At 42.8% G+C, this 15,005-nt stretch overlaps 1 protein-coding gene across 2 annotated transcripts in view; it reads left to right on the plus strand.

The window, feature by feature from the left end:
• The first annotated feature begins 3,016 nt into the window (after window positions 1-3,016).
• LOC134213654 (WD repeat-containing protein 75) overlaps window positions 3,017-15,005 on the plus strand; it is a 128,259-nt gene continuing 116,270 nt past the window's right edge. For both annotated transcript variants that reach the window (XM_062692905.1, XM_062692904.1), the window contains exons 1-5: window positions 3,017-3,291; window positions 3,352-4,378; window positions 4,482-5,772; window positions 5,833-5,993; window positions 6,055-6,255. In XM_062692905.1, coding sequence (XP_062548889.1) covers window positions 3,128-3,291; window positions 3,352-4,378; window positions 4,482-5,772; window positions 5,833-5,993; window positions 6,055-6,255 — 2,844 coding nt within the window. In that variant the 5' untranslated portion in view covers window positions 3,017-3,127. The remainder of the gene's footprint in view (window positions 3,292-3,351; window positions 4,379-4,481; window positions 5,773-5,832; window positions 5,994-6,054; window positions 6,256-15,005) is intronic.

Below are 15,005 nucleotides of genomic sequence, written 5' to 3' on the forward strand. Positions count from 1 at the left end.
CAAGCGACTTGCTCAATTCACTTGCTTAGTCTAAACGTACACGTAAAAAAATAACATTATATGTTAGGGCAAAAAACCATTCGGAAAAACTTATACTCTTCATTATACCACCTAATGAATAATTCCATATCAAAAAGCTAATAACATTCATAAGTTAATGAAAAGTATAGGTTTCGGAATGTATGTGACTGATGCGATGTTTAAGTTTTGGCGTAGGACTTACGTCTCTCTTTACTATAACGGGTGTCATTTCAAAATATTCAAATCGACCGCGTTACGCTGTGTTGAAAGATTTTAAACGTTAATAGGGTTCGTCTCAATAGATGAATTTCTGCGGTAAGCCCCTCAATCGACAGATTTCAAGCACAGAGAAACAGACGTCTCACTCTACACATGTATCATCGTTCATCTTTTTAACGGTGGATTCAATTTTTTGTAGGTGGTCAATCGGCCACCGATGGCGCTTCCATCGGTTTTGCTTGTGTTTGACGTTTGCTCACTACCGCCACCTGGTTGCCGCTTGTCCACCTACAGTACTTTTAGCATTGGGCGGTAATGTTTTCGTGACGATGATTTTGATTGCATTTTGTTCTAAGTGAGACGTCTGTTTCTCTGTGTTTCAAGTATGCCTTTCATGTCCATGCTTGATAAGACCTGAAAAACTTGTTTCAATAAGCATACTGTTTTCAATGAAAAGCATTGAGATCAAGGGAACCTATAAATATGGGTACCGCATAATTCTTGCATCATTCCATTACCACGTTCTGAATGGTGCAGACACAGCGAATGAGCAGCCGCTGGGTCTGCCGAGAAGCCATAAAATAGCGCAACGCGATTTTTTCCTTTCATTCTGACCGGGACAAGCGAAGCAACCGCATCATCGATTGAACAGCACTCACACCTTTTAGCAGGGAACGAAGTCTGCACCGACCACTTTTTCGGCTCGACACCATCGAAGCGACCATCATCAGCCGAAACCTAGCCAGTACATCAGCAGTCCACCCTACAGACCCGACAAAGCAGCAATGCTGAGCAGATACCGGCAGCAGCAGCAGAGTCGAGCCTAGACCGGCCGGCATCGGTTCTGAGCCGAGACAGGCTGAAGAAAAGCAACATGATGCAGCATGTGATGTATGTCCAAAAAACAAACGGTTCTTCAGAGAGCCAATAATAGAGATCAATATCAATGCTTTCAATACCCTTCGGGATAGAAATTGTACTTGGGTGCCAAATCCAATATTCTAGAGATAAAATTTTATGCGTGATTTTCATAAATCGCGTCAAAACTAACAGTGGATAATTTTTCTGATTCAACCGCGAAGTGGACGAAGGACTCCGCTTGACCATGCCTTTAAAGATTCATAAGATGTCCAAATCTCTCACATAATCTTATTTGGATAAAAAAACACCGATAACAGCTCAAACATTAATAAACTATCAATCGATTTTTCATCAAATGTTGGATTTTTTGGCATTGATAAAAAAAATATGTAGATAAACATTGTTTGATACTGATCGCACCTCGTTTCGATATTTAAACTTTTTTTCGCGAGAAAATTGGCGCCAAATCCATTTCGCTACAAATAACCATCAATCTGTCAAAACTTAAATGGGTCGGCTTCAGAGTAAAATTTTAACCACGATGGAAAAATAACCATCGAACTGTCAAATTTTAACTAAAAGTTAAAAGAAACGGTGGAATGGTGTCAGAAACACAATTTATCTTTTATTTAGAAACACAACCTCGTATCGAAATGTCAAATCTAACCATGCTCCGGAGTAGGGTTATTTTAAACCACGGCGAAATAACCATGGAACTGTTAAATTTTAACTTAAAGTTAAACGAATCGGTGGAATGGTTCACATCCATAGTAAAATCAAGCTAGGGATGTTCAATACGCGAAATTATTAGGTTTTTCGAAATTAATTTAAAATAGTTCTAGTGCACCAAAATTGATGAAATTTTGAATTTTGGCTTAGTTTTTATAGTAGATTCAAGTTATGTAATAATCTCAATACCTTTAAAGAACCCAAATTCTTGTCGAAAAAGGTCTAGTTCTAAAATTTTTATTGTCAGATTTTCTGGATATGATACACTGCGTGGCGTTTGTTAGAGTAAAATGCCCAATAGTGGACCCCCTAGTAGCGAAATTTTGCTCTTTTTCTCATAAAGAGTATAAATTTTCAACATATTAATTCTGCTTGACATCTAATACCAAGTTCTGCATCTCCTCTTTACCATACATACATAAAGCACTCAAATACACGACGTTATTCGTTGAAAATCACATTTTAAAGTCCAACTGAATTCGCCCTATAGTAGACCCCCTGGGGGTCCATAATAGGAATTTGCCTCCCTATATTCGACACTTCATTGGATTTTTATGTTCCGTTTCGGGACGTTCTTCTTCCCTATTATGGACCCCCAAAAATATTCCTATAATGAACACTCTCGTGTTTATTTTTTATAGAATTGTAAAACTTCATGTTATTTCACTTTCCATAGCATTTCCAATGCATGTAATCAAATCATAGGATTGTAAGGTAGATTCTCCCGATGGAATTTCAGAGCAAAATGTTTACATTGTGCTGTAATAAAGCAAAAATGACTGGAGGGTCCATTATTGGTTGGGGGTCCACTATTGGGCACTTTACCCTATGTTCCCAAATGGGTACTTGCACAAAACTTCACGCGGCGAATGACTGTCGAAAGGTACGGCCGCGCCAAACGATACACCGCAATGCTATTCACCCATAAGAATCAAGTAAACGGGGTGCATTAAGCGCGGCGGTACCTTTCCTGAAGGGTACGCCGCGTGCAATTTTGAGAAAATCAGGCAATACAATATTTTTTTCGATATTTTCCTGATTGATTTCGGCGAGTTATAATTTACACATCTCAGAACATAACTAGCCGCCTCATGCAAAGGAAGCCGCCCGACCGATAGCACCAGCTGAATAAAGTCTGACAGATCTCACTTCGCTCATTCTTTTTCTGCTTTCTCTTCCACCACATAACCTCTACAGTCGCGTGTTATTGTTTACATTCTCGTTTCGAAATAAAAAATCGCGTGCAGATCGGCTACATGCCGATTTTTGTGGAAATTTATTTTCAATAGTGATAAAAATGTGCATCGATGCAGTGGATAAACCGAACGTAGTGAACAAAATTGAAAACAACCTCAAAAGTACTATGGATCGAGAGGAAAAGGATGACAACGGATTGCGAATTCGTCGCATTGCTGGCGGCTGCATGATAAGCCACCCTCCGCTGTTTTCAACGGATGGCGAGTAAGTTGGAGCATTGGAATTTTAGACGAAGATTTGTATCTATGCTTGATTACATTACAGGACAATCTACGTCGTGTGGGATCAAACGGTGCGGGCATTCAGTGTCACCACCGGCGAATGCGTCCGCGATTATGAGGGAGCACGCAATGACATTGTTGGGATTGTCATTAACCGAAACAATCCAAAATATCTGTACGGATGTACTCGAACGGGACAAATTCTTAGTTGGAAGCTGCAATCTGGAGTGCTGCAAGACAGTAAAGACGTACTGCTGAATACACGCTTCCGGGTGGACCACTTTAGCATCCTCTACGATGAGTACGATGTAGCGACTTTTCTCATATCGGGAGAATCGACCAAACCCCTGGCTCTGATTTATTGTCCCACTAAGTGGAGGATCATCGAGTCTATGCCGTTGAAATTCGACAAACCGGTATCGCAAATCCGCCTAGCATCTGGGGGAGATAAGCTGAACTACTTTGCAATGATTACGGATGACCTATGGCATTGGGTTAGGATCAAACCCCGGATTCAGATGTTTACTAAAAAGCATTGCAATAATGTGCAGACGCTTGTGGTCACATGTCATCCGACAGAGGATATTGTAGCTGTCGGCGATGCAATTGGACGAGTCGTTTTGTACAAAAGTTTTCTCCGAACTTTGAAACCAATTCCGGAGACGTACCATTGGCATCCGAATCCGGTGCAGTGCGTGGTGTTTTCGCACACGGGAACTCACTTCTACTCGGGAGGATTGGAACGGGTGCTGGTTAAGTGGACTTTGGGAAAACAGGACAACAAGGATATTCTGCCTCGCCTCTCGGATTCGGTGGTCCAGGTAGCGGTCTCGTCTGAAAACTTGAAAGTGGCTTTGTGCACCGCGGACAACGGGATTCAAATATTGAATGCCCTGCAGAAGCAGACGGCGGTGGTGCAAAGTTTCTCGCGGATTTCCGATGATTTTACCAACCGAAATCCGTACCCGATTGGTATTCGGGTTAATCCCAGGACACAAATGATGATTTTGAATGGACGTATTGGATGTGTTCAGTTCTTTTCGACATACACGAGGAGTCTGCTGTACACAGTAAGTGATTTATAATTGAGATTCAAACATCTTCTCTTATCGCTTATTAGATTAGGTAGAATCTGTATCAGATTAAATGAACCGATATTTATTTTCTTTCAAGCTCGACATCACCCTGAAAAATTACAACACATTGGAACAGAAGAAAGTAATTTACAATACGGTCGTCACGAACGTAGCTGTTAACGCGTTCTGGCTAGCAACAATCGAAAACTGGAATGACAACTGCTACTCATCAGAAACTCGGCTCAAATTCTGGAGGTATGACGAGTCCCGACAAAATTATTCGCTCAACACCAACATCGAGAATGTTCACGTCAATGGTGCCAGCGGACTGGAATTCTCCAGCAGCTCTAAGGAACGGAACGTTCTCTGTGCCTCGGCCGGTAAAGATCGGTGCATCAAAGTGTGGTCTTTGGAGGAGGTTGAAATGACTGGTGGAGGAGAGAAACTGGTCTGGGTTTGCGTCGGTCGGATAGATTACAAAAATCTACCGGTCCGATCGATTTCCTTTTCTCAGGATGGATCGCTGCTGGCCGGCGGCTTTGGGAATGTTCTTTGTGCGTGGAATGTTGAAACCTTACAGCTCAAATGCGCTCTTTCAGCTCCAGCAGGGTACGATGGGAGCGCAAATAGAGTAGTTCTATCGTTACCAACTAAAAAGAAGTCTGTCGATAAGCGTGAGTACCTGGATAAAAAAGCTAAAATTGTTAAACAGCTTCTGGAAGTTTTGGATTCCAATGATGCTTCAGGCATGCTCAAAAACGTTACTCTGGCTAAAAAACAACGCTTTTTGGAAAGCCATACAAATTTATCTTCAGCTTTATTGGAGACCGATAAAAAGCTGGTCTTCAGACGAGCTCAATTCCAAAACGAACTAAGTTTACTCCAGAAAGCTGAATTGTTCCATCGATTACGCATTCAGTGCAGGACGGCTGGACAAATGAAGGAAAAGATAGCTGAAAAACTGTTCAAAGCAAAGCAAATTTCCTCCAAATCCGAGCGTCATCTTCAAAAAATCGTCGACCAACTGAGTCAAAATGTGAAGTTTCGGTCCAAACGGAAACTGCGACAATTCCAGTGTCGAAACGATCCTCCACCAAATTTATCACAGTTTACCAGTGTCTTTAACGCGGAGTTGAAAGGAAAATCTCATAACCTGCGGAAAACTGAAGCCCAGAACAAACAACCGATAAAGACGACTACAGAAGTACGGCACCTACTTTTTTGCAGCGGCGAGTACTCCCATCTGATTGTGATGTGCACCGAAAATCGATTACTGGTTTGGAATTTGCTGACACTAAGAATCCAGGTCACCGTCAATCTGAGTGTTGAACGAATCGTCATCGATTCGTTTACAAATTTAATCGCTGCTTTTACCAACGATAACGAATGTAAGCTCAAATTGACCGGAGTTTTTTTTTAGATGTACTAATAAATCCGTTTCTTTCCAGTGTACATATTTCTGCCGAACATTCCGATGCCGTTGTACCATCGAAAGAATTTGCCTCCGGTCTTTGGTGCAGCCTGGATACCGAGGCGGTTTCCCAAATCGCAGTCCCTCAACGTAGACTGGCAAGCGGTTTCGCAGTTGTACTTCCTGAACCACAATCAGGTATGCCTTTCTCTGAGTCTCAATGTCAATCCAGTGGTTTGATTTTTGATCAAAACTTTAGGAACTGCTTCACCTGGTGTCGGACAGCGATGAGGAATCGCTGGGGCCAGTGGTCTATATGAACGACGTGGTAGGGAATGGATTGCCCAATACGCCGTTCGCGGTGATGCTCGCCAAACAGCAGAAGGGAAGTGGGGTTCAAGTTGGCGCGAAAAACAATGCAAGTGCGATCGGCATGGCTGGCAAAAGCAGTATCAAGGAGGTAAGTTCTGAGGATTCGTTTCGTAATTGGCGTTCATGTCACTTGTTTGAGTATTCTCTTCGACAGCTTGCAATTATTAAAAATATTAAATGTTTGCTTTTGAAGAATTTTAACCCTTTCCTTCCCATGGTAGCTGTAGAGCTCCATCAAATTTTGCACCTTCCAACATTCATCGAATTATTTCAACAACAAAAAGCAGTATTTGGCACAACTTTTTGGTTCCATTAGACTGCAAATATAATCAATTTTGAGTAAAAATTGTAAAACTATTGAAAACAATCAAGTAACTATTGGTTTACAATCAAAAACTTTTTTTTTCGTTTTCCACTAATTTGAGCTGTGCCAAATAACTTTTGTTCTAGTATTTTTCCATAGATGATTCCTTCCTATTGAAATCTTTGAAAAAAGTCGTGGGAAAGAGAGGGTTAAAAGGCAGGCTTACTATTGTCGGTTGTTCTAAACAAACCGGGTACAATATTCCTTTTTCAAGTTTTCTCCAAACAACAGCTTTTCGAGTAGAATTTACCTTTTTGATGTTTCGCGAAAAATGTGATCCATTGGTGCATTGTTGGTTGGTTGACTTGTTGTTCGAAATCTGACAAGGAAATTTGAGAGCCAATTAATATTTATGCAGTAATACGCAGGAGTGCATGGTGCACCTGGAACATGATTGCAGTTTTGCAGAGGCTTCGCGTGATGTATTCTTCTGCCTTAGCCCTGTAGCATAATCAGACTAATAATTATATGGAAATGCTAATATCAGCTTGTAAATTTAGACGTACATGTTCAATGTTCATGATAGAATTAGAGGCGAAAGTATAGAATTGATAGTTCCGTTAGGATACGGCAGGCATGAAGATTTTTTATAGAAGTCGATTTGAAAGCGAGCGGAGGTCAATATTTGTGATGGCACATATCGCACGACCTTCCTTCTGCCAAGCTCCCGTATGAAGGGGGAGGGAAGAATATCAGTGTGGAAGCTGATATATCTCCACTGGCAAAAGGAAGGTTTGATTTGCTCATATGCCATCGCGTGCGGAAGGATTTTCTATCGACGAGTACTATCTAAAAATTTCTAATATGACATCAGCATGTAGTCGAAATGTGCCGGGATAAGGATGGGAGCATCTTGACGGACGAACGTGTGGTGATCGAAAGGTGGAAGCAGCACTACGAGGAACATCTGAATGGCGCTGAGAGTACAGGCAATGAAAGTCAAGGCAGCGGAGGAGATGACTACGTCAGTTCAGCGGACGATGGAAGCCAACCAGCCCCCACCTTGAGGGAAGTTAAGGATGCCATTCAACAGCTAAAGACCAATAAAGCAGCTGGTAAGGATGGTATCGGAGCTGAGCTCATCAAGATGGGCCCGGAAAAGCTGGCCACTTGCCTGCACAAACTGATAGTCAGAATCTGGGAAAACGAACAGCTACCGGAGGAGTGGAAGGAAGGGTTATATGCCCCATCTACAAGAAAGGTGACAAACTGGAGTGTGAGAACTTTCGAGCGATCACCATCCTTAATGCCGCCTACAAAGTGATATCCCAGATCATCTTCCGTCGTCTGTCACCATTAGTGAACGAGTTCGTGGGAAGTTATCAAGCCGGCTTCGTTGACGGCCGCTCGACAACGGACCAGATCTTTACTGTACGGCAAATCCTTCAAAAATGCCGTGAATACCAGGTCCCAACGCACCATCTGTTCGTTGATTTCAAGGCGGCATACGACAGTATAGACCGCGTAGAGCTATGGAAAATTATGGACGAGAACAGCTTCCCTGGGAAGCTTACCAGACTGATCAAAGCAACGGTGGATGGTGTGCCAAAACTGTGTTGAAGATCTCGGGCGAACACTCCAGTTCGTTCGAATCGCGCCGGGGACTAAGACAAGGTGATGGACTTTCGTGCCTGTTGTTCAACATTGCGCTAGAAGGTGTCATGCGGAGAGCCGGGTGTAACAGCCGGGGAACGATTTTCAACAGATCCAGTCAATTTATTTGCTTCGCGGATGACATGGACATTGTCGGCCGAACATTTGCAAAGGTGGCAGAACTGTACACCCGCCTGAAACGTGAAGCAACAAAAGTTGGACTGGTGGTGAATGCGTCAAAGACAAAGTACATACTTGTGGGTGGAACCGAGCGCGACAGGGTCCGCCTGGGAAGCAGTGTTACGATAGACGGGGATACCTTCGAGGTGGTCGAGGAATTCGTCTACCTCGGATCCTTGCTAACGGCTGACAACAACGTTAGTCGTGAAATACGAAGGCGCATCATCTGTGGAAGTCGGGCCTACTACGGGCTCCAGAAGAAACTGCGGTCGAAAAAGATTCGCCACCGCACCAAATGTGTCATGTACAAGACGTTAATAAGACCGGTAGTCCTCTACGGACATGAAACATGGACAATGCTCGAGGAGGACTTGCAAGCACTCAGAGTATTCGAGAGACGGGTGCTTAGGACCATCTTTGGCGGTGTACAAGAAGACGGTGTGTGGCGGCGAAGAATGAACCATGAGCTCGCCCAGCTCTACGGCGAACCCAGTATCCAGAAGGTAGCTAAAGCCGGAAGGGTACGATGGGCAGGGGCATGTTGCAAGAATGCCGGACAGCAACCCTGCAAAGATGGTGTTCGCTTCCGATCCGGCAGGTACGAGACGACGTGGAGCGCAGCGAGCGAGATGGGCAGACCAGGTGCAGAACGACTTGGCGAGCGTGGGGCGTATTCGAGGATGGAGAGATGCGGCCTCGAACCGTGTATTGTGGCGTCAAATTGTTGATTCAGTGTTATCTGTATAGATGTAGACTAAATAAATGAATGAAATGAATGTAGTCGAATAGGATTTTTATTGCACAGTTCTGTTTTCTCCATGCTCCATGCAGACTAATAATATTAGCTACGAGTTATAAGTTACAAGTCAAAAAATTACAAGTATTTGTAATTTGTGTTGCATAAAAGTGATTCACCAACTTATAATATTAGTACTTGTATTATTAGCAAGGGCCCCGTACGTCACTGGCGAACAAAGTTCGTGTACTAAGCATCGCAGCTTAGAACCGGTGTTAGGGCGCAATCGTTAATGCGTACATGTTTATATTCGGTTATTTACTGCTGATTTCACTTGTCTATTGTTCTAAACAAACCGGGTACAATATTCCTTTTTCAAGTTTTCTCCAAACAACGGCTTTTTGAGTAGATTTTGCCTCTTTGATGTTTCGCGAAAAATGTGATCCATTGTTGGTTGGTTGACTTGTTGTTCGAAACCTGACAAGGAAATTTGAGAGCCAATTAATATTTATGCAGTAATACGCAGGAATGCATGGTGCATCTGGAACATGATTGCAATTTTGCAGAGGCGTCGCGTAATGTATTCTTCTGCTTGGGCCCTGTAGCACAATCAGACTAATAATATTAGCTACGAGTTATAAGTTACAAGTCAAAAAATTACAAGTATTTGTAACTTGTGTTGCATAAAAGTGATTCGCCAAGCCTACTTATAATAGTGCTGTCCAATGAGAGCTTGTAGTAGCTCAAAGTTTCTTCCTGTCCTGCTCATCCCCATTTGTTGACAAAAAAGAACGAGCAGGACGGGAACAACTTCGAGCTACTTCGAGCTGCTCATTGGACAGCGTTAATATTAGTACTTGTATTATAAGCAAGGTCACCCGTACGAGGCGAACAAAGTTCGTGTACTACACCCAGCAAAAAAAGCTTACGAATTTCACATAAACCATCACTTATGATTTGGCGCCACAATGATTATTTGTGAAAGTCATAAATTTGACTTATGATTCCGAATGAAAAAATCATAACCCAATTACATACGATTTCCATTACTTGACTTATGAATATCATGAGCAAAAGTTATTGGCATCATAAGCAAAACTAACCTAAACTATAAATAAAAATTATGAGTTTCATAACGATTTTGATATAAAATTCAATCATAATTGCTATGGGCAACATAAAACATAAATATGAATTACGAAATTTATATTTACGATTGAATTTAGGAATAATCCATCCCCCCAAACCCTTCCCAAGACCCCCCCCCCCTCCCGGGGGACTTTTCTTTTATTTTTTTGATATTTTTTTCAATACACTAACATTTTAATAAAATATTCACATTATTTACTCTTACTTTTAGACATGTTTTTTTCATTCATTTATTGCATTTATTACAAATTTTAGCTCTAACACAAACGCTCTAACAAACACAAAATATAACAAAAATCTTTATTGATTCTGAAAAAAAAATCTTCCCCTACTTGATGGATAGCGAATGATGAACCGTTTATCAAACTCATATTAATAATCCTCATAGACTCACATCTATTCAATGCCTTATAGGCTAACAAATGCTCGTAATATTCCCCGGTATTCCACATCCTACATATCACAAAAAGCGTTCCTTCGTGTTTTATAAATTCTTCCATTTCGAGCAATTCAAATTCACTGTTAACAGATATTGTGGATATAGTTATAAATTGGCCACTTTTGAATTGTGATCCTTTAAACTGAACGGAATGACTAAATAGAACTTTGTCAGTGGGCTTGAAGGAGAAGGAAAAAACGTTCATAATTTTTGAATGATAAGGTCTGTAAACACGATTTCATAGATAATGGATATGCAATGTTCATTCGCGAAGATATGACGTGTGCATACTCCTTAAACCCATGATGTTTGGCTTCATTGCGGAAACACATCATTCGTTCAACTGGTCCACTATTTCTAATTATGCGAGGATAGTGGAGGAGGAAGTGTTGCTTAGGCTTGAGAGTGTCTTCAAAAAGCATTTTGTACAAATAATTATGTGATTGGATCAAATTTTTAAGTTCTACTAAATCGCTTTCGGTAAACGATTTCTTCATAATTAGATCAACCGACCTTTTTAACACTTTGCAAAACGACCATACAGGATCGTCATGTGGTACTAAAAGTCCAACAATAAAGGTAAAATTCCTACAGAATGCCTTCATTTCAGCTGCCGTCATTCTCAAGTTAATCGTCTTGCCTTTGATTTTCTAGCTGTGAACTTCTTCAATATCTGGGATTCGGCGCAAACTTGCGTCAGTTGATATCTTCCCTACATAGCTGATTCTGGTGTTTAAGTTGGTTCAACTGAAATATTTTTTTACATATATGAAATAATGCAAAGCTGATTGGAATCCATACTTGCATACTCCCGTACAAAATAAGTCATGCATCGCATCTACACTCAGATTTTCGACCACATGAAAGGATGGAAGCTGATTAAATGCAGAATATCCAGCAATGCCTGTTTCTGAGTGCTTGTTGATATTAACGTCTTCTTCATAATTGATTCTGTTACGTAGAACCTCTGCACACTCTTCACAATCCTTTTGTAGATCTAAGCGATGCCTATGACAGAAACGACAATAATAATTGGCGTTGAAGCCACTGGACATTTGCAAAAGTGTATGCACTCCAAGGTTGTCTCCTTGGACTAGGCACAGTACAAAACGGACTCTCACCAATTGCGAATCTAATGTGAAGGTTAAGCCATCATTTTCCAAAGTTTTAAACGGAATTATCAATTTTTCTACTAGTTGGTTAACCCCGGCTTGAGATATTGTTAGTTTTCTTATAAAACCTGCCACGAAGATATTACAAAGCTTAGACCGGAAAGCGTCAGCTATGGTTGGAAAGATATAATAGATTCCACAAACTGCATCTACACTGTTATGAGAACTTAACGGATCGCTCGACTCGAACTCAGATTGGAAGCACGAAAGTATCATTGGCATATCGTGATTTAATATTTTCCATAATTATCCATTCACGAAATGTGCATTATTTTCTGATTTTTCCAAATCGTTAGTATTTTGTAGTTTTTTTCTTCTAGAAAATCTCTTGTTTCAAAAAACGACTGGATCTGAAAAATAATCGGATTCAATACCAAACACGATACTCTGCCAGTCTCATTGTTCGATTCTGTTACTTAATTTTGGTCAAAAACGAACGTTGTTGGTTTTTCAAATGTTCTCAAGTGCTTTAAATGCGCAAACAATTTGTGCTCACTGTCATTGAAGTGAAATGCGTCCTTGAGTTGTTTCAAGTACGTTTCTAACTCATATTTAGTTTGCTCACTTAGAGCATCGATATTTAGTTCCTTTATAATGTCTACTGACCGTGAGAAGAACTCTTCTGTCGCCTCTTGGATGTATCTTACGTCTTGCCTTGTAAAAATATTTTCATGATGCATATTCAGTGTGAATTGTATTGCCGATTTTACTTACTTTACTTATGGATCCTGTACACCTCCGGTGGTGCAAAGGGCCGACTTGAAAGATCTCCATCCTGAGCGATGCCCGGCTATCGCTTTAACCTGTTGCCAGGTTAGATTTCGGTCGACTTCTTTTATTTCTTTATTGAGGCTTCGCCGCCATGAGCCTCTGGGTCTGCCTCTGCTGCGATGTCCCGCTGGGTTCCAGTCTAATGCTTGCTTACAGATTTCGTTTCCGCCCCTACGTAGAGTGTGGCCGACCCAGCCCACTTCCGATCCCGAATTTCTGTTGTTATCGGCCTCTGGTGACAACGACGATGGAGCTCGTTGTTTGAGATCCAGTTGTGAGGCCACCAGGCCTGAATTATATACCGCAGGCATCTGTTAATGAACACCTGCAGCCGTTGAGTGTTCTCCACTGATACACACCATGTTTCGCTAGCGTATAACAGCACAGATTTCACGTTAGAGTTGAAAATTCGTATTTGGGAGCGTTCACTTATCTGCCTGTTTTCCAGATATTTCTTAAACTCGCAAAGGCAGCCCTTGCTTTCTTGATCCGTGCGCCTATGTCGATCTTGGTACCGCCGTCTGACGCCATTTGGCTACCAAGATATTGGAAGCTTTCAACATTCTCCACTGGTTGCCCGGCTACTGTGAAACTGGAAGGAGTCACCGTGTTTACATCCAACGATTTGGTTTTGTTGACGTTGATGACTAAACCAGCCGAGGAGGAGCGATCGGCAAGGTCGTTGAGCTTACTCTGCATATCAGAGCGCCGTTGCGCGAGGAGTGCAACGTCATCCGCCAATTCGAAGTCGTTTAGGTGCTCCATGGTTATAGGCTGCCATAACAGCCCGCGGTTTGGTTCACGGTCAATCGCATCTACCAGAATCTCATCGATTACGATGAGGAACAGTAACGGTGATAGAATACATCCTTGCCTCACACCAGCTACGACCCGGATAGGGTCGGACAGGACCCCATTGTGCAGCACTCCACACGAAAAGGCCTCGTACTGTGCTTCGATGAAACCGATGATTTTCTCAGGAACCCCCTTGCATATTCTCGTGATTGAGACGGTCGAAAGCTTTTTCGTAGTCAATGAATACCAAGTAAAGGGACTCTTGGAATTCGTTGACCTGCTCCTGCGGAGCGTGACAATATGGTCCACACAGGATCTTCCGGCACGGAATCCGGCTTGCTGCCGCCGGAGAGTCGCATCGATCTTCTCCTGAATCCGGGCTAGGATAATCTTGCACAGAACTTTGAGAACGGTACACAGCAACATAATGCCTCGCCAGTTATCGCATACAGTCAGGTCACCCTTTTGGGCACCTTCACTAAGATACCTTGCATCCAGTCGACCGGGAAAGTTGCGGTGTCCCAGATATTACGAAATAAACGATGCAGTAGTTGAGCGGATGTCATGGGGTAAGCTTTGAGCATCTCGGCTGATATGCGGTCGACCCCGGGGCTTTATTCGATTTCATGCTTAGGATGGCTGTTTGAATCTCTAGCAGTGATGGAGCTTCGGTATTGACGCATGTTATACGTCGGATCTTAGGCAAATCATGCCGAGGTGGTGATGGCTTGAAAACCTGAAAAAGTTTTTCGAAGTGCTCGAACCAACGTTTCAGCTGGTCAGTTGGGTCGGTCAGTAACTGATCATTCGCGTCTTTCACAGGCATCGTTGCATTCATCTTCGCCCCGCTTAAGCGTCGTGAGATATCGTAGAGGAGGCGAATGTCCCCGGTTGCGGCGGCTCTCTCTCCTTCGTCGGCCAGAGAGTCTGCCCACGCTCGCTTGTCCCGTCGACATGAGCGTTTTACTTCCTTCTCAAGAGCCGTGTATCGTTGACGGGCTAAGACTTTGGCTCCTCTGGTTTTCGATCGCTCTATCGCGGCTTTGGCTTCTCTTCGCTCCTCTATCTTCCTCCAGGTCTCATCGGTGATCCATTGTTTTCTCTGGGTGCGTAGTTCGCCCAGATTGTTCTCGCTGGTGGCGATGAAGGCATTCTTGATGGCGGTCCATTGGTCTTCCACGCTGCCACCTTCCGGAATATCTGCAGCACGCGTCTCCAGTTCTTCAACGAAGGACCGTTTCACCGTGGCATCTTCAAGTCGGCGTGTGTTGAATCGTCGTCCAACTCTTTCCTCCTGCCGACGAATCCGCGCAATGCGCAGGCGTATTTCGCCGATGAGGAGGTGATGATCAGACGCGATATCGGCACTACGTTTATTCCGTACATCAAGAAGGCTCCGTTTCCATTTTCGGCTGATGCAGATGTGGTCGATTTGATTTTCTGTAAAGCCGTCACGGGAGACCCACGTGACCTTGTGAACCGGTCGATGAGGGAAGAGCGATCCCCCGATCACCTTGTCGTTATTACCACAAAATTCTGCGAACAGCTCTCCGTTTTCGCTCATTTCTCCGAGACCATGGCGTCCCATAATGCGCTCATGGTTCGAGTTGTCGGATCCGATCTTCGCATTGAAGTCGCC

The sequence above is a fragment of the Armigeres subalbatus genome, chromosome 2 (genome assembly GCF_024139115.2).
Source record: "Armigeres subalbatus isolate Guangzhou_Male chromosome 2, GZ_Asu_2, whole genome shotgun sequence".
NCBI classification, from domain to species: Eukaryota; Metazoa; Arthropoda; class Insecta; order Diptera; family Culicidae; genus Armigeres; species Armigeres subalbatus.